The sequence below is a fragment of the Heptranchias perlo genome, chromosome 2, assembly GCF_035084215.1.
Source record: "Heptranchias perlo isolate sHepPer1 chromosome 2, sHepPer1.hap1, whole genome shotgun sequence".
Taxonomy (NCBI): domain Eukaryota; kingdom Metazoa; phylum Chordata; class Chondrichthyes; order Hexanchiformes; family Hexanchidae; genus Heptranchias; species Heptranchias perlo.
Window position 1 is genome coordinate 167,772,268 of NC_090326.1, and position 18,400 is coordinate 167,790,667.

The 18,400-nt window shown below is 46.8% G+C and overlaps 1 protein-coding gene across 2 annotated transcripts in view; it reads left to right on the forward strand.

Moving 5' to 3' along the window:
- The window catches only part of LOC137299902 (diacylglycerol O-acyltransferase 1-like), a 103,104-nt gene extending 91,395 nt beyond the window's left edge, over positions 1-11,709 (forward strand). For both annotated transcript variants that reach the window (XM_067968887.1, XM_067968896.1), the window contains 9 exons: positions 762-865; positions 2,175-2,213; positions 3,518-3,559; positions 4,637-4,681; positions 6,405-6,517; positions 7,553-7,618; positions 8,551-8,638; positions 10,233-10,295; positions 11,214-11,709. In XM_067968887.1, coding sequence (XP_067824988.1) covers positions 762-865; positions 2,175-2,213; positions 3,518-3,559; positions 4,637-4,681; positions 6,405-6,517; positions 7,553-7,618; positions 8,551-8,638; positions 10,233-10,295; positions 11,214-11,360 — 707 coding nt within the window. In that variant the 3' untranslated portion in view covers positions 11,361-11,709. The remainder of the gene's footprint in view (positions 1-761; positions 866-2,174; positions 2,214-3,517; positions 3,560-4,636; positions 4,682-6,404; positions 6,518-7,552; positions 7,619-8,550; positions 8,639-10,232; positions 10,296-11,213) is intronic.
- Positions 11,710-18,400: the final 6,691 nt, after the last annotated feature.

The following is an 18,400-nucleotide window of genomic DNA, read 5'->3' on the forward strand; positions in this document are numbered from 1 at the left end:
CCTGGGGGTATATGTGCAAAAAGGGGTACCTTTGAAGGTGGCAGGATAGGTTGAGAAAGCAGTTAAAAACGCATAAGGGATCCTGGGCTTTATAAATAGAGGCATAGAGTACAAAAGCAAGGAAGTTATGTTGAACCTTTATAAAACACTGGTTCAGCCTCAGTTGGAGTATTGTTTCCAATTCTGGGCACCACACTTTAGGAAGAATGTGAAGGCCTTAGAGAGGGTGCAGAAAAGATTTACAAGAATGGTTCCAGGGATGAGGGACTTCAGTTACGTGGAGAGACAGGAGAAGCTGGGGTTGTTCTCCTTGGAACAGAGATGGTTAAGAGGAGATTTGATAGAGGTGTTCAAAATCACGAAGAGCTTAGATAAAGTAAATAAAGAGAAACTGTTCCCATTGGCGGAAGGGTCGAGAACCAAAGGGCACAGATTTAAGGTGATTGGGAAAAGAATCAAATGCTATATTGAGGAAAAACTTTTTTATGCAGCGAGTAATTATGATCTGGAATGTGCTGCCTGAAAGGATGGAGGAAACCGGTTCAATTGTGGCTTTCAAAAAAGGAATTGGATAAACACTTGAAGGGAAAAAATTTGCAGGGCTACGGGGAAAGAGCAGGGGAATGAGACTAACTGGATAGCTCTTTCAAAGAGCTGGCATGGACATGATGGGCTGAATGGCATCTTTCTATGATTCTTTGTTTCTGTATTACTTTCATTGCCTCCACTTTGTGATTTCTTTTGTCTCCTTTCTCTTCTAGATATGTATTACTTCCTGTTTGCACCCACCCTGTGCTATGAGCTAAACTTTCCCCGGTCGCCCCGTATCCGCAAGCGGTTCCTGCTGAGGAGATTGTTTGAAATGGTGAGAAATTTTAGACACAATTTAACCCCAGAACCCCTCAAAGTAGATCCTCTAGGCTAGGGAATGTATGTGGGAGACAGGGGGGAAATGGCAGTTGGCCAGCATTCCCATTCTGGAAGCAATGTAAACGTTCCTTTCATGGATAAACCAGGAACTAAATATATGAGGGACAAACGCACCAGTCCGACTCCTTTGTAAATACAAGTAAGTCTGGTTTCCATGTTGTCCCCTCCTCTCCTGAAGGTGGCGGCTCTTGCTACGTACACTAACAAGAGTGCAAGCGGCCCTCATCTATGGAGTGTTTTTGGTGGAGGGGGGTTGGTGAGGACCACAGTTGGGCTGACTTTTCCAGCCAGATTTACTTTTTAACCAATGTTGAATGGGAGCCCTGGCTGCTTTTGCCACCAGTGGGTTTCTACGGCCATTCACATTACACCAGCGGAATGTATAATCTTACATTGCTACATGTCTGATGCAGGTACTGGAGCTGGAATAGTTCACCTTAAACAGCAGGTGACCCTTCTGCATTGCCGGTACAGCTGGTCATTTTCCCCATTATGTAGGGGTACCGGAGCAAATGGAAATGTCTTTGCTCATTCCTGATAATGGTTGAGTGCTTCACGGGGTGCTATGTTCATTTACCATTTACATGGCTCTGGTACAGTCGTGATATCACCATAGGAACTGTAGCTAGCTAATCAGAGAGCAGGCCATTTGATAGCTGGGATACTGCATTCAGTTCTGGGCACCGCACCTCAGGAAGGATATATTGACCTTGGAGAGGGTACGGTGCAGATTCACCAGATACCAGGGCTTAAAGGGTTAAATTATGAGGACAAGTTGCATAAAATTGGCTCGTATTCTCTTGGGTTTAGAAGGTTGAGGGATGATCTATTCAAGGTGTTTAAACTAATAAAAGCATTTGATAGTAACAGAGAAACTATTGTTTGGGAATCCAGAACAAGGGGGCACAATCTTAAAATTAGAACTAGGCCGTTTAGGAGTGAAATCAGGAAGCTCTTTTTCAAAGGGTATTTGAAATCTGGAACTCACTCCTCCGAAAGGCTGTATATTCTGGGGGTCAGTTGAAATTTTCAAGACTGAGTCGATTGATTTTTATGAGGAAAGGATGTAGAGGAATATGGAGCAAAGATGGGTAAATGGAGTTGAGGTACAGATCAGCCATGATCTAATAAAATGATGAAACAGGCTCTTGCTTCCATATCACACATGGGGCCGTCATCATTACTCAGTGCCTTCCCCCTCCCCCCAAATCTCTGGTTTGATATTTGTTTTGTTTTCTTTGCAGCTTTTCTTCACACAGTTACTGGTGGGGTTAATTCAGCAGGTGAGTAATCCACCACCTTCTCAAGGGCAATTAGGGATGGGCAATAAATGCTGGCCTCGCCAGCAACGCCCGCATCCCATGAACGAATAAAAAAAATTCTGAGTGACGCATTGTTCTTTAAAGGCTCCGTTAATAAATGTTTACCAAACTTTGTTGAGGGGAGGGAGCTGAGCTATGTCACCATTACAACCAAGTGATGTGGAAAATATTTTGATGGCTTATCAATTTTTGTTGATTGCAATTTTGATGAACTTTATCATGGAGGCTTTTTTTTTGGAGAATATTTGTTCAAGGTGAGAGATGTTAGAATATTTCCAATTCAGGCACCATGTGACATCAAGCCTTCCTGGGCTGGATACAGCAAGGTTGTCTGCAGAATAAAGAAAAGAAAGACAGACTTGTATTTATATAGCGCCTTTCACGACCTCAGGACGTCCCAAAGTGCTTTACAGCCAATGAAGTACTTTTTGAAGTGTAGTCACTGTTGTATTGCAGGAAACGCGGCAGCCAATTTGCACACAGCAAGGTCCCACAACACTCCTAATAGTGCCATGAGATCATTAACGTCCAGTTGAGCGGGCAGATGGGGCCTCAGTTTAACGTCTTATCTGAAAGACGGCACCTTCGACAGTGCAGTACTCCCTCAGTACTGCACTGAAGTATCAGCCTAGATTCTGTGCTAGAGTCTATGGAGTGGCACTTGAACTCACGACCTTTTGACTCCGAGGCGAGAGTGTTACCAACTAGGTGTCTCCACAGTGTGCTCTCGTTTACATTGTCGGGAGGAATTAAAAACGCTGGTGACAACATTAAGCAGCTACACGTACAGAATTGTGCAGCTGCTCAAAATTCATTTTCACAACTTTGGTTCTAACGATTTATCCCAGTGTCTGGAGAAGATTTGTGGAGGCCAGCTGAGTAAAAATGCATTGCTGCCTTTACGAGCCAGTTGAGATACAGGTCCACACACACAGTAAAAATGGTCAATATAGTCTAACAGCCAGATCCTGCTTCACATCCCTCCCTCCCCCGCTCCCATCCATCTGTGTTGACTGGTATTTTGTTTTTTTTGAACCCAACTTGAGTCTGCTGTCCTGGAAGCATTAGCTCAACCTTGATTACATTGCAGTCCTGTTATATAAATAGTATATTGTTACCCAGGTCTACGTAGAAGGACAGTAATGTAAATCACTGATGCGCAGTGGCCTGTACCAGGTGCTGAGTTCTGTACCCTTGTATTGAATGTCTTGTATAGAAATATTTTGTAAGTTGGGAGACTTAGTGGTTTTCTTTTGTTTCACTAGTGGATGGTACCAGCCATACAGAATTCTATGAAGCCATTCAAAGTAAGTAACTTGTAACAACATTAAACAGATATTGAGCTCCTGTTTGTTTTTATCTGTCAATATGGATGAATCAGTTGTGATCGGCTTGAATTTGCATTGAACTTGTTCTTTGCGCTCAGCAATGTTGGCGCTAGAGAACAAAACATTATTGGCACCCAGTGGTCAGCACGAGCATCCCAGATTAGATACAGAGTGAAGCTCCCTCCACACTGTCCCATCAAACGCTCCCAGGACAGGTACAGCACGGGTTAGATACAGAGTAAAGCTCCCTCCACACTGTCCCATCAAACACTCCCAGGGCAGGTTACAGCACAGGTTAGATACAGAGTAAAGCTCCCTCTACACTGTCCATCAAACACTCTCTGGGCAGGTACAGCACGGGTTAGATACAGAGTAAAGCTCCCTCCACACTGTCCCATCAAACACTCTCGGGGCAGGTACAGCACAGGTTAGATACAGAGTAAAGCTCCCTCTACACTCTCCCATCAAACACTCCCAGGGCAGGTAGAGCACGGGTTAGATACAGAGTAAAGCTCCCTCTACATTGTCCATCAAACACTCCCAGGGCAGGTACAGCACGGGTTAGATACAGAGTGAAGCTCCCTCTACATTGTCCCATCAAATACTCCCAGGGCAGGTACAGCACGGGTTAGATACAGAGTGAAGCTCCCTCTACACTGTCCCATCAAACACTCGTGGGGCAGGTACAGCACGGGTTAGATACAGAGTGAAGCTCCCTTTACGTTGCCTGGAGAATCTATTTTTAATCCCATCCTCGAGTACCCTGGAATAACAGAGGGTCATTGTACATTGAGAGGAACTCCTGGCTGTTTGTTCGAAGCTCCTCAATGAGTGCATCTTGAAGTTGAATCTTTATTAAATTTTATGACTTTTTTTCCTTCGGTTTTTCATCGATTTTTACAGCGGCTTCTCAGCGCATCTGTTTAGTACGTTCTGTGCGCTCACACAATGATCACTATTGAAGATTTATGCTCATAATGTTCTGTGGTTGATGGCCAAGGATTTGTATTCCCTGTCTGTGCCTGTATAATAAACCCTTATAATTGTTGATTTCAGGACATGGACTATTCCAGGATGATTGAGCGCTTGCTGAAGCTTGCCGTAAGTAATTTTCTTTGTTTGGGAAATAAGTTTACTGCAGCTAGGTCTGCTCGACTAGAATATTCTAGATTTCCAATGTTTAGAATTTGCCACTTATTAACATAGAGATGCAGGTGCAAACCCAAATCCCAGCAGGGGAAATTGGCACAGGGAGGTAGCTTTACATTGCTACAGTAGCCATGTGTCCTCTTCTCTCCTATACCCCACACCCATGCCTACGTTTTACATACAAGTGTCAGCCTTGGCTCAGTGGGTAGCACTCTTGGCTCGGAGTCAGAAGGTCGTGGGTTCAAGTCCCGCTCTAGACACTTGAGCACAGAATCTAGGCTGGTGCTCCAGTGCGGTACTGAGGGAATGCTGCACTGGCGGAGGTGCCATCTTTCAAGTGAGATGGGACAGTGTGAGGTCATAGAAGGCACTATAGAAATCCAAGTCTGTCTTTTTCTACGTTCTGTGATATATAAATGTACATGTGACACCTGCCATAAGCAGCAACGTTCACAGGAGTTAATGACTAAAGTTTTTTAGACTTTCTCATTTATCAGTTGCTCCGGTAATTCGTTGCATTGAGCCAACAGTTTAGTTATCTGATCAGCTGCTGCAAGGGGAGGGCTTGTCATTGCTGGAGAATAGCACACTTCCTGCTTTTGGGTACCCAGTGATCAACATCGAGCACAGCACAGGTTAGACTTGGAGTAAATTTCCTTCTACGCTGCCTCAGGAATATGATTTTGATCCCAACCTTAGAGGAGAACTGGTTTAAAACAAAATGATTCCCCCGCAGCTTCAGCATCAGTACTCGGAGCTCAATTCTTTAAGTTTGGATTGAGATGTACATCAGTGGCTTCCCTTGATGCTTCTAAAGTGTGATTCTCAGATCCAAGGGTCTCCTCGTCTACACCACCTTCTCCAGCTCCATTTGGAAAATTTGACGCCTGAATGAAGTCCTTGAATCAGAGATAGACATTGATGCAGCATCCGTAATGCTGTGAAAGAGGCAGACCCCCAGGCTTTGAACGTCTGTTCCTCTCAGAGCTGTTACAGTTCCAGGCAAAGGTTGTTTATCTGCTTCTTCAAGGAAGAAAACTTTTCAAAGAGCAAGTTGAGATGAAGCCAAAAGCTTTCACAAAACATCAAAGCAACCAAAAGGCTTTTCTATTTGAGGAAGGCAATGTGGGCAGGGCTGGCAGAAGGCCAAACTAGGTGTGGAATGTGGGATTGCATGAAAAGCTTTCCTCTGCATGTAGAATCGTATAGCCTCTGCAACAGTGTGGAGCATTGTGGCTGTGACCCCTATCTCATCACTCTATAATGCTGCTTGTCTGTGCTCCTATCCACTCTACCCAGCAACCTCCAATCCTCGCGTACTGTTTAGAATTAGCACTAGAGCTGTATGGTTGTGGTTTGTGTTAGCTTCTAGTATCTCGGGCTGTTCTTGTATGTGAGTGAATGACTCTCTGACTCTCAGTATCCAAGAGTTGGGCACTCAGCTCTTGAATAATAGAACTTTTGTTTAACGCGGGTGAAATTGCAGCTTACTAAACGGGGGATGAACATTTCTGATTCAGCACAGTCATGCATGTCTGGTCACATGTTGGATTTGATGGCTGACTTGTGGTCTCACAACATGCCTCCACCTAAGTTGACTTTCCATGCCTTTGAGAAGAGATGGAAATATAACACACATACTTGGGTCAGATTCTCCATTCTTCACCTTTTGCAGGTTCCCAATCACCTGATCTGGCTCATCTTCTTCTACTGGTTCTTCCACTCCTCCATGAACTTTTTAGCTGAGCTGATGCAGTTTGGGGATCGGGAGTTCTACAGGGACTGGTGGTAAGAACTGAGCTCTAGAGTAATCTGAAACATCGCACTCTATCTCCACCCTGGAGAATCTCCCTCTCGAGACATTTTATTTGGGAATATTAGGTTATATTGTCGACAATATGCTCAAGGAAGTCGTCTGTGGAGTTACTGAGAGGCCGACTGTCCCATGGGCACAGATAGTAATTAAACCCCTCTCTACTGTTCATCATCCTCGAACTGTTGAGCTCTAAATCTTCCCAGCCAATTCGCTCCAGCGCCGTTGCAACAAAAGATAATAATTTCTGGTAGTTAATTTTTTTTCTTCCCACTGTGTATTTTTTGATTTTTTTTTTTGGTTACACCATAATCTTGGTTGACCCTGTTGTCTTCCCCAAGAGTGGGAGATGTTGGGGCATTTTGGGTGTTAAGTCCACAACCACTGACTTCAAACCTGGAAACCAAAAAAAAAACAAGCAAAATGGGATGTTGGGATTCCATCCTTGATGACTAGTGATTTCCCCCACCCCCTCCTGCACCTTCCATAGTTATTGGCTGATGCTGAGTTGCAGTTCCATGGATGCTGGCAACCCGATGTTACTTCGGCTAAATGCTCGCTCGAACCAGCAGAGCCAGGCCATGTTGCCAAACCTGCTCCAGGCCTCACTCGTTGCCCATACGTGTGCACCTCCCAGCAACGGTCATTGTACTGCTATAAAACAGGAACTTTGGCTGTGGCCTCTTAGCCCCCACTTCCCTGTCCCAGGGGAATGTTAAAACTGATTGTAGTGGTGCGTCGCTGCTGCTCCTCTTGGTTTACCAGCTAACTCTGCACAGATCGGGGAACGTGCTGGTCTGTTGGCCTCAGCACCGCATCTACCTGTTGAGTCATGGACAAAACCCACGTACCATTTTTTTTTTAATCACTTTGGCCAATTTCACTTGACCTGGGTTGGCTGGAGGGGAGGTCGGGGAGAAGGAGAAATGGGTGGAGTTGGGTACCCCTGGAAAATAGTGGCAGGTTTGTCTATGTTGAAGTAAACGTGTAACAATCTGTTTCTGCCCTAGGAATTCTGAGACTGTGCCGTACTTCTGGAAGAACTGGAACATTCCGGTCCACAGGTGGTGTAGCAGGTGAGGACAGGTGTCTCTACCCTACGGCTTCCTTCTACTCTAGAGGTTCCTTTGGCCTCAGTGATACAGGTCAAACGTGTAGTTAGTTTACCAATGCCAACAGTTTCTGATCTGACAATGTACATTTCTGTAGCGTCTTTAACATTGGGACGAAGAAAAGTTCCAAGGAGATTCACAGACGTAAGGAATATGGACCCCACGATAAAGGAGGAGAGATTAGGAGGGGTGACCAAAAGTTTACATAGAATGTACAGCACAGAAACAGGCCATTCGGCCCAACTGGGCCATGCCGGTGTTTATGCTCCACACGAGCCTCCTCCCTCCCCTCTTCGTCTCACCCTATCAACATACCCTTCTATTCCTTTCTCCGTCGTGTATTTATCTAGCTTCCCCTTAAATGCATAGTCAGAGGTGGGTCATAAAGGAAGTGAGGAAGGTGGAGAGGCAGAGGGGTTCAGAGTGGGAATTCCAGAGCATAGGATCTACGCAGCTGAAGGCGTGGCTGACAGTAGTGGGGCGAAGGGAGGGGTAATGCACAAGAGATTGAAGTCAGAGGAATGGAGTGTTTGGGTGAGGGGTGTTGTAGGGCTGGGGGAGATTTGAGAGATAGATTGGGGCGAGGCCACGGAGAGATTTAAAGACCAGGACAAAAATTTTAAGTCTGAGGCATTTGGTGGACCAGGAGCCAATGCAGGTCAGCGAGGACAGGAGTGACAGGTGAGGAGTACTTGGTGCAGGATAGGATACTGGTAGCAGAGTTAAAGATGAGCTAAAGTCGGACAGGAGACCATTGGAATAGTCGAATCTGGAGATGATCAAGGTGATGAACCCTCGCTATCCCAGATATCACGGGGTCAGATGCTTACTTTTTGTTTTTGGGTTGGAGAGGGGAGAATGTTGATGAAATAAAAACTTTTCTCTTTTGCCCACAGACACTTCTACAAGCCCATGTTGAAGAGAGGAGTGAACAAGAGGATAGCTCAGACAGCAGTCTTCCTCGCATCGGCTTTCTTTCACGAGGTCAGGATGTAACGCTTTCAAGTTTCCTTCGCTGCTGTGTCTATTATTGGTGCCTGCCAGCAATGCCTGTCCGCACGCCGAGTCCGTTGACCCCCCCTCGCACAGTGGCGCTCGTTGATCTGCTTCTACCCACCCACTACCCACTCAACTCTTCTGTGCAGTAATGCTCATTAACCCCTTCCGTGCCGCATCACCTGTTGCCTCCATCCTCCCTAGTTCAATGACAGTCATTGCCACCCCATCTGCCGTGGTGCTTATTGCTCTGCTCCCCCAACACCCTCCATCCCCATACAGCAATGCTCGTTGCCTCACTCCATTCCCCTCCCCCTGGTACATCGGGGTTCATTGTTCTGCTCTCCCAACACCCCCTCTCCATACAGCAATGCTCGTTGCCCCACACCTTTATTTCCCCCGCCCCGTACATTGATGTCCGTTGCTCTGTTTCCAACCGCTTTCGTTCCTGCCGTCCCTCCCCATATCACACCGGGCAGTAATGCTCATTGCTCGGAGCCCTGCCTGTTCTCACCGACAATGCAGCCACACGACCGCTATTTAACTTTTATTAACATACTTTCACTGCACGGGGGAAAGGCAAAGGGGGACGAGGGGGAGGAGACGACAATGTGCTGTGGAGATTATTAAGATAAACAGATTAACTCCAAAATATTGGAAATCTCAATAAAAGTAAGTCACTGGAGATGGGCAGCAGGTCCGTCAGCACCTGAGGCAGGAGAAGCAGCTTAACGTTCCAGGTGGAGTCCTTTCATAGAGAAAGGAAGAACCTGCATTTATACAGCGCCTCACACGCCCTTGTGACATCCCAAAGCGCTTCACAGCCAATTAAGTATTTTTGACGTGCCGTCTTTCGAATGAGGCATTAAACCAAAGCCCGGTCTGCCCCCTCAGATGGACGTAAAAGATCCCATGGCACTATTCGAAGAAGAGCAGGGGCGTTCTCCCAAGTGACCTGGCCAATATTTATCCCTCGACCAAAATCACTAAAGAAAGAAAAAAAACTTGCATTTATAAAGAGCCTTTCATGACCTCAGGACGCCCCAAAGCTCTTTACAGCCAATTAAGTACTTCTGAAATATAGTCACTGTTGTAATGTAGGGAAACGTGGCAGCCAATTTGTGCACAGCAAGGTCCCACAATCAACAGAGATTAATAATCAGTTAATCTATTAGTGATGTTGGTTGAAGGATAAATATTGTCCAGGGCACCAGGAGAACTCTCCTGCATTTCTTTGAAATAGTGCCATGGGATCTTTTGCGTCCACCTGAGAGGGCAGACGGGGCCTGAGTTTAACGTCTCATCTGAAAGACGGCACCTCCGACAGTGTAGCACTCCCTCAGTACTGCACTGGAGTGTCAGCCTGGACCATGTGCTCAAGTCTCTAGAGTGGGGCTTGAATGCATGACCTTCTGACTCATAGGTGCGAGTGCTAGCACTGCGCCAAGACTTTTGTCTCGTCAGGAATGAACAAGCCCCCTGCTCCTTCTGCCACCAGTGTTGTTTTTAACAAGTAGTGTTTCAACTGCTTCTGTGTGAGGTCTCTACCTCGAGTTCTAAATGAACTGTCTTATTTCTCCAGTATTTGGTCAGTGTCCCTCTAAAGATGTTCCGCCTGTGGGCATTCATGGGGATGATGGCACAGGTGAGTAACTAATGGTAATGGAATTGTATGACTCTGTGGGATTTTCCCGGTGTGCCTTTGATGTGCTGATATATTTCACCCAGCGCTGGGCCATATCCCTGAAAGAAAGAACATGGCTCTGCATGTTGGAATGCCAGTCCTATGGAGAGAGGAAGGAAAGGTGGAGAGACCAGGAGACACATGCTCACTCATCCATCCTGTTCCACTCCCAACCTTCCCTGAGGTGCTCAGCAAGATTGATGGGGTGCAGTGGGTCTCTTGGTTATTTGGTAGCAGGTCAGCGCAATTTGGTAATGTTCCTTGGAGACTAAAGGGATTTCCCCTCTTGGGGTGGTTGACATGCAATCGGTGATTTCCTTAAGCAGTAATGAACCTGAAACTGTGAACTTCACGGACGTTGCACAAGAACAGCAGAGAAGTAAAGGCTTCAGACAGGACATTTGACCCATTGAAGTTCATTTTCCCACCACCCTCCCTCTCTCTCCGCCATACTGGCAGAAGTGAAGCAATGGCTGGCATGAGTGGTTTTAAAAACGAGCAATGGAGTAAATTTACAGTGATCACTGAGGCTTTAAAAAAAAAACGTATCTCTGATTAGTTCCCCTGCTGGATGCTGGAAAATCGATCCCTTCCCTGCAGCCAAGTCTTAACAACCTTGACTGCCCAGAATGTTCAACTTCATCCATCATTTGCCGAATTGGAGAGACGGACTTGTCCATCTGGTTGAGGGGTGTGAGGTCTGAACCCCCATTTTGCTCGTCCAGCTTTGTCCAAAGGGTGTGCGGGCCGGAGAATGTTTTTGAGACTAGCTTTCTATCACTAATCCCGTGCATGTGTCGGGGGGGAGAGAGAGAGAGAGAGAGAGAGAGAGAATTACAGGGAGGGGAAATTTAATCGCTTTACCCTTTTGACTTCCAGATTCCGCTGGCTTGGTTCGTTGGGAGATTCCTGAGTGGGAATTACGGGAATGCTGCTGTGTGGGTGTCCCTGATCATCGGGCAGCCGGCAGCAGTGCTGATGTACGTGCACGATTATTACATCTTGAACTGCGAGGGCCCCCAGTGATAATCTGCAAACCCTCAAGCACTACAGGACTTAGTACATGAGCAAGGGCTGTGATGATGCCTTCCTTGTCTATTTTTATAATTGGTGGGAAATTTTTTGGAGAGGACTTCTCTCTTTTTTTTAAAAAAAAAGGGGGTGGGGGGAGAGCTTGATGCCTTAAAAGGGAATGTTTGTGGAACACAGAGGCCATCCCTTTAATTGTTGCATCTGTAGCCGGTAGACTCAACCGTGCATAAATTCAGCTGTAGAAACTATGGGACTTCAGTCACTGACCACTGCAAATGGGGCCCAGAGAGCTAAAGCTGATGGATGGATGGGTTGGGGAGGTTGTTTGATGTGGGGGGGGGGGGGGGGGGAGAAGGTGGGGAGAGCAAGAGGAAAGAGGTTAAACAGTTCACCCTAGCAGCAGGCCAGCCAAAGTGAGACGGGGAATGTAAATTATGCCGTCCATATAAGGTGCCAGTGTAGCCGTCCATTGCAGAAAGGGGGAAGGAGGGGGGTTCTTTTCGTTGATCTACTGAGTGTGAAATCCCCAGCAAGTAGCGTGGAGACTCAAGTCCTGTTGAGTGGATTAATATTAACTTTACCTCAGCTAACTCCCCCGCCTTCCTTGCTGGGAGCGGAAAATTCAACCGTGTAGTTAGCCAGTGTTATTATCTCATTGTTCAAATCTCACAGCTGTAGGTCAGGGTATTTGATGAGATGCCCGAGGATAGAACACTGAGCGGTTTCCTCAGCTGGAGATGGTGTGTTGCTGAGCCAGTGTGAGGGGGTAGAGGCCCCGAGAGGAAAGCATTTGTTTATTTCTGCACAGGCAGTTTGAGTCTCTTGGTTCCTGTCCCTCCAGTAAGCTGCGGCCATGTTTCGCCCTCCGCCCACCCCACCGCCCCGGCCCCCTCTGCTCCAGACGTAACTGGTTAACAGGGCGATTGTTAACAGTCCTGAGGTAATCCATCGGGTCCCTCTCCTACCTGGTTGGGATACCGAGCCATAGTTTGACTCCACTGAGTGAAGCTGAATAAAATGTGTTCCACAAACATCCTTCAGGGATCTATTGGGTGGGGGGAGGGCGGGGAGGGGAGGGGTCATTTATATTTTATAGAATATTTTTCCCTGAAGCCAATTTTGTTTGAACCCCCCGTATGGTCACAAAAGCCGCTGTTTTACACCATTTGCCCTAGTGCTCCGTGATGTGTTGTATGAGGAATGTACAAACCTGGTGGGTGTCATCATCCGTTTGCCATCGATATATGGACACATTAAGAGCTCTTGGCACCCTTTTCTGTCCCAATTGAAATTCAGCGGTAAGATGTACAAGGGTTCCCCCCCCTGCCCCCATTTGTGTAAACAGCAGAGGCTTTAATTTCCTCTGGTACCAAACAAATTAACGACCTGTTAATAGTAAATAGCACATAAAAAGATTTCATTCAAACTCGTCAACTAGAGGAAGTGTTCTCTGAGGGAGGACTGGTATAGAAGCCTGCATTGTAGAATTTGGAGATGATTGCTGCTCACCCCCAGTTAATGGTGGCGATTCTAACCGTGCGAGGGAGCTGAATGAAGAAGCTTTCCCTGAGCCAGGTTTCCAGCATCCATTTACAACAAGGGGCCGGTTTTCACTGGGAAGCTGCAGAACTGCCGCCCACCGTTTCTAGATACGCGCCCAGTGGGCAAAGCTCCTGACAAACATCAGGGTATGGGGGAGAGGGAGGAAAGAATATTTAAACATCAGGGTATGGGGGAGAGGGAGGAGAGAATATTTAAACATCAGGGTATGGGGGAGAGGGAGGAGAGAATATTTAAACATCAGGGTATGGGGGAGAGGGAGGAGAGAATATTTAAACATCGGGGTATGGGGGAGAGGGAGGAGAGAATATTTAAACATCGGGGTATGGGGGAGAGGGAGGAGAGAATATTTAAACATCAGGGTATGGGGGAGAGGGAGGAGAGAATATTTAAACATCGGGGTATGGGGGAGAGGGAGGAGAGAATATTTAAACATCAGGGTATGGGGGAGAGGGAGGAGAGAATATTTAAACAGGGTATGGGGGAGAGGGAGGAGAGAATATTTAAACATCAGGGTATGGGGGAGAGGGAGGAGAGAATATTTAAATATAATCCTTTCTAATTTAAAGACTCATCCTGATGGTGCCCCAATCCCACTGTAAGGACTTCAAACCCCTTGTATTTGAGGGTGGAGGATAGTTATGGGGAGCAGCTTTTGTTCATAGTAACCCTTCCACCTCCCATTTTATAAAGGCGGGGGGGGGGGGGGGGAGAGAGATGTTATATTTCTAAAAGTGTGTTTTTTAAAAAGACGGTTTCTCTCTTCCTTCCTTCCCCACCCGCCCCCACAGACTTCCTGCTGCTAGGCCACTTTGAGAGAGCAAACCCCATGCCTTGCTCTCCTGGAGTCTGCCACCTTTGAGAGAGCAAACCCCATGCCTTGCTGTCCTGGAGTCTGCCACCTTTGAGAGAGCAAACCCCATGCCTTGCTCTCCTGGAGTCTGCCACCTTTGAGAGAGCAAACCCCATGCCTTGCTCTCCTGGAGTCTGCCACCTTTGAGAGAGCAAACCCCATGCCTTGCTGTCCTGGAGTCTGCCACCTTTGAGAGAGCAAACCCCATGCCTTGCTCTCCTGGAGTCTGCCACCTTTGAGAGAGCAAACCCCATGCCTTGCTGTCCTGGAGTCTGCCACCTTTGAGAGAGCAAACCCCATGCCTTGCTCTCCTGGAGTCTGCCACCTTTGAGAGAGCAAACCCCATACCTTGCTGTCCTGGAGTCTGCCACCTTTGAGAGAGCAAACCCCATGCCTTGCTCTCCTGGAGTCTGCCACCTTTGAGAGAGCAAACCCCATGCCTTGCTCTCCTGGAGTCTGCCACCTTTGAGAGAGCAAACCCCATGCCTTGCTGTCCTGGAGTCTGCCACCTTTGAGAGAGCAAACCCCATGCCTTGCTCTCCTGGAGTCTGCCACCTTTGAGAGAGCAAACCCCATACCTTGCTCTCCTGGAGTCTGCCACCTTTGAGAGAGCAAACCCCATACCTTGCTCTCCTGGAGTCTGCCACCTTTGAGAGAGCAAACCCCATGCCTTGCTGTCCTGGAGTCTGCCACCTATGAGAGAGCAAACCCCATGCCTTGCTGTCCTGGAGTCTGCCACCTATGAGAGAGCAAACCCCATGCCTTGCTGTCCTGGAGTCTGCCACCTATGGGAGAACAAGCCCCATACCTTGCTGTCCTGGAGTCTGCCACCTATGGGAGAACAAGCCCCATACCTTGCTGTCCTGGAGTCTGCCACCTATGGGAGAACAAGCCCCATACCTTGCTGTCCTGGAGTCTGCCACCTATGGGAGAACAAGCCCCATACCTTGCTGTCCTGGAGTCTGCCACCTATGGGAGAACAAGCCCCATACCTTGCTGTCCTGGAGTCTGCCACCTATGGGAGAACAAGCCCCATACCTTGCTCTCCTGGAGTCTGCCACCTATGGGAGAACAAGCCCCATACCTTGCTGTCCTGGAGTCTGCCACCTATGAGAGAGCAAACCCCATACCTTGCTCTCCTGGAGTCTGCCACCTTTGAGTAGTTCCTCAGACCAGTCTGAAATCTCCAACACAACCTCTATGGGTGAGTTTACAGAATGGTCTCGCAGGAAGGAGCCTTGCCCTGGCAGCTCCATCCAATCGGGAAAAATTGACTCTTTTTATTTTCAAAAATAAATGTGTTGGCAAAAAAATTGTTTGTCCAATATTAGATAGGTGAGTACTTCAAACAGTAAAGTACTCGTCCAATGCCCTGCAGACTTGCCTTTCTCTTCTAAGAGTTAGCCTCCGATTATCTACTTCCTGATACTAATTTGAGTGTGTGCACACATTGGATGCAGGTTTCACTAAGTTGAGGCATTACTTGTCTGTTGGAGAGATTCCCAGTACAAATACTTGTCATTAAAAAGCTTAAATCATGTTTTTTTTTTCAAAAAGGCTTTTGTGGCCAAGGGGGCTAAAACTAGCCTGAACCAGAAGCAGTTCTCCCTAAAATATGTGTGGTCAGTTGTTGGTGTTTGTTTTTCACCAAGTGCCTAACTGATTTTTTGTAACTTCTGATTGTAAATCTGTTTCCTGTCTCTTACTGTAAGATAGAAAAAAGCATCAGCAATGCAATCCCTGGAGTGTGATCTGTTCAGACAGATCAGTCCAGCTTCCGGTTTCTAACGTGCTCCACCGACTGGGTCAGTAATCATCCATCCTGTTGACCGTCGCCTCGATGTTAAATATTGAGCGAGTGTGGAGGAGAGGTGCTTGTTTATTAAAAGGATGTGGGGAGGGGGGGTGTAGTTGTGATGGATGTCTGTACTAATGGGATCTGTATTAGGGCAGCTGTTTTCTTTTTGGACCTGTATGGTCACCACTGGTGAGTACAGGCCACAGGTAACGCCAGCGAGATCCCACTCCACACGGGGTTAGCACGCATTTAATAGGTGCCAGCGTCAAGTTCAGCGTTTATTTTATAAACTCACTGTCTCAGATTCTCAAATATTGTAACTGTCTGTCAAATGGGTCCAAGTTGCTTTTTTGGGGCGGCCTCGCTATGATCCCGAAAGTAAGACCTCCTTCCTTTTCCCTCCCTCCCTACCCGTTACCTGCTTCCATTATATATGCTTCCCCCCCACTTCTTTTTGTAGCCGCCTTTTGTATGTTACTGGGCAGCTGGCATTGTGCCCCAGGAAACAAGATGGGGGCAGATAATCAAAATAAGGAAGTGAGGGAGAGGCTCGGTTGCTGCTGCCGTCTGCCACGGTGCCCCCGAAATCCTAACGGGCCAGTCGGGTCTATGCTGCTGCTCAAGTGACCCATGACCTAACCATGTGTCCTGGTGCCCAGCTCAGTAGCAGCTGGTGGGTGGAAGGGAATCCAGACTAGAATTGTACTGTCCACTCTCTGGGGTGGCTGTGGTAATTTTTTGATATTTGAATTCATGGCTGTCTTTTATTTTTATTTTTAAAAAAAAGACCCCACTGTGTACTCACAATTTATTTTTAAATTTTAAATGCACTGCCCCCCAACTGACGTTGGGCTGGGCAAAAGGGGGCTGTGATAGCTCAGAGCAGGAAGACTTACTGCCCATGTCTGGTGCATTTTATTGGACTGGAGTTCTCTCTACCACCTTGTGCCCCTCCTCTTTCTGTCACTCTCTTTCCCCCCCCACCCCTTGCCCTGTACAATGTGGAATTCCTGAGCTATTAAAAACCTGCCCAGTATTTGGACCTCCTGTTGTTTAATATTGAACCTTATCCATTCTGATTTGACCCAATAATTACTTCACTCTCTGAGCCCTTTTGGCCAGAAAGTTAATTATTAATCATGGACTCTAACAGCCTCACTTCACTGGTGTTTCTTCAAACCTCTCAATCAAGATGGTTATCTTTTCTTTTAAAGAACAAAACTCCAAAAATTGTTTACTGAACAGCACACAGTATTGGGTAGGGCTCACTGCCCCCAGTTAAAGGGAGAGGAACCTTCAAAAGGAATTACCACCTAACCCCAGGTGGTATGTAAAAAAATATATATCCACACTCCAACTGGTGTGTCCCAGTCCCTCCCTTGGAGAAGTAGCTGAGCTTTGACTGGTGTGTCCCAGTCCCTCCCTTAGAGAAGTAGCTGAGCTTTGACTGGTGTGTCCCAGTCCCTCCCTTGGAGAAATAGCTGAGCGTTGACTGGTGTCTCCCAGTCCCTCCCTTGGAGAAATAGCTGAGTGTTGACTGGTGTCTCCCAGTCCCTCCCTTGGAGAAATAGCTGAGCTTTGACTGGTGTGTCCCAGTCCCTCCCTTGGAGAAATAGCTGAGCTTTGACTGGTGTCTCCCAGTCCCTCCCTTTGTTCCCATCTTTTATGCTGCTCAGCTGTAACCTGGGATCAGATGTTCACTCAGCATTCTCCTCTTGCTGCAGTCCTTCACCGATATCATTGAGTGAAGGAGGGCTGTGACGTCCCATTAAAAGTGATTGCCCCACAGTTGTGTGTATATAGGTTCGATATCTGATACTGTAATAATTTTGCTCTACTTGTACCAGGTCTTTTGGGAGTTTTTTTTGAAACTGTACTTTAATTATGTGGAAAGGAAACAAATTAATGAAGATCATGGATTCAAACAAAAGGGAAAATGAACCTAAGGCCAACACACTAGGTCTGGCCAGCCCGAGAATGGGTATCTTTCAGGTAGCACTTGTGGTAGATACGGTTTTTAATAAAACAATCATTTTAAACAAGTTCTTGATTTTGCTTTTGGTGAATTGATTGCGTATAACTCAATGCTGCTCAGAACAATGAAACTGTGGAAAGGATTTAACTTTGAAGTGCAATGTTTAGAAGGGGCTGCCTGATCAAGGGGGATTAAATTCCACAACAGCACAGGACAAATGAAACTGGCAGTTTCCTAAATTGCAGTATTGGGTGGAACAGCAACAACACTGTTACAATCTGGTGCACAAATACAACCTTTATTATTGCTACAGGAATAAAACCTTACACTTAAAGAGAAAAGGAGTTTTGCTGTGTATCTAACCCGTGCTGTAACTGCCCTGGGAGTGTTTGATGGGACAGTGTAGAGGGAGCTTATGCCTGCACGGGTGCACAAAACACCTGAACATCGCTGGATCGCACTGTTGCTATGGAGGCTGTGTTTTTGGCTACCCTACTTTTAGACAGGGTAGGGTGTCTACTACACCCTCGATACCAGGGTTGAGATGCTTTAGTTGTGAGACTAGAGAAACTAGGGTTCTTTTAGCTGGGACAGAGGCGGTCTGATAACAGGTGTTCAAAATGGAGAGGCTCCGATAATTAATTTTTGATGCGGTGAGTCGGTAACTGGAGAGCTATGAATTTGAGAGAGTCAACCAACAGAGTGAGGATTGGGAGAATTTTTTTTTGAAGCAGAGGATTGTTAGGATATTGGGCTTGGGTAGCTGAAGGTGAAGAGATGGAAAGCTTTGTCCACTGAATCCAATTTGGAAGCTGATGCAGTTCTTTACTGCTCCTCCCCTGGCACCT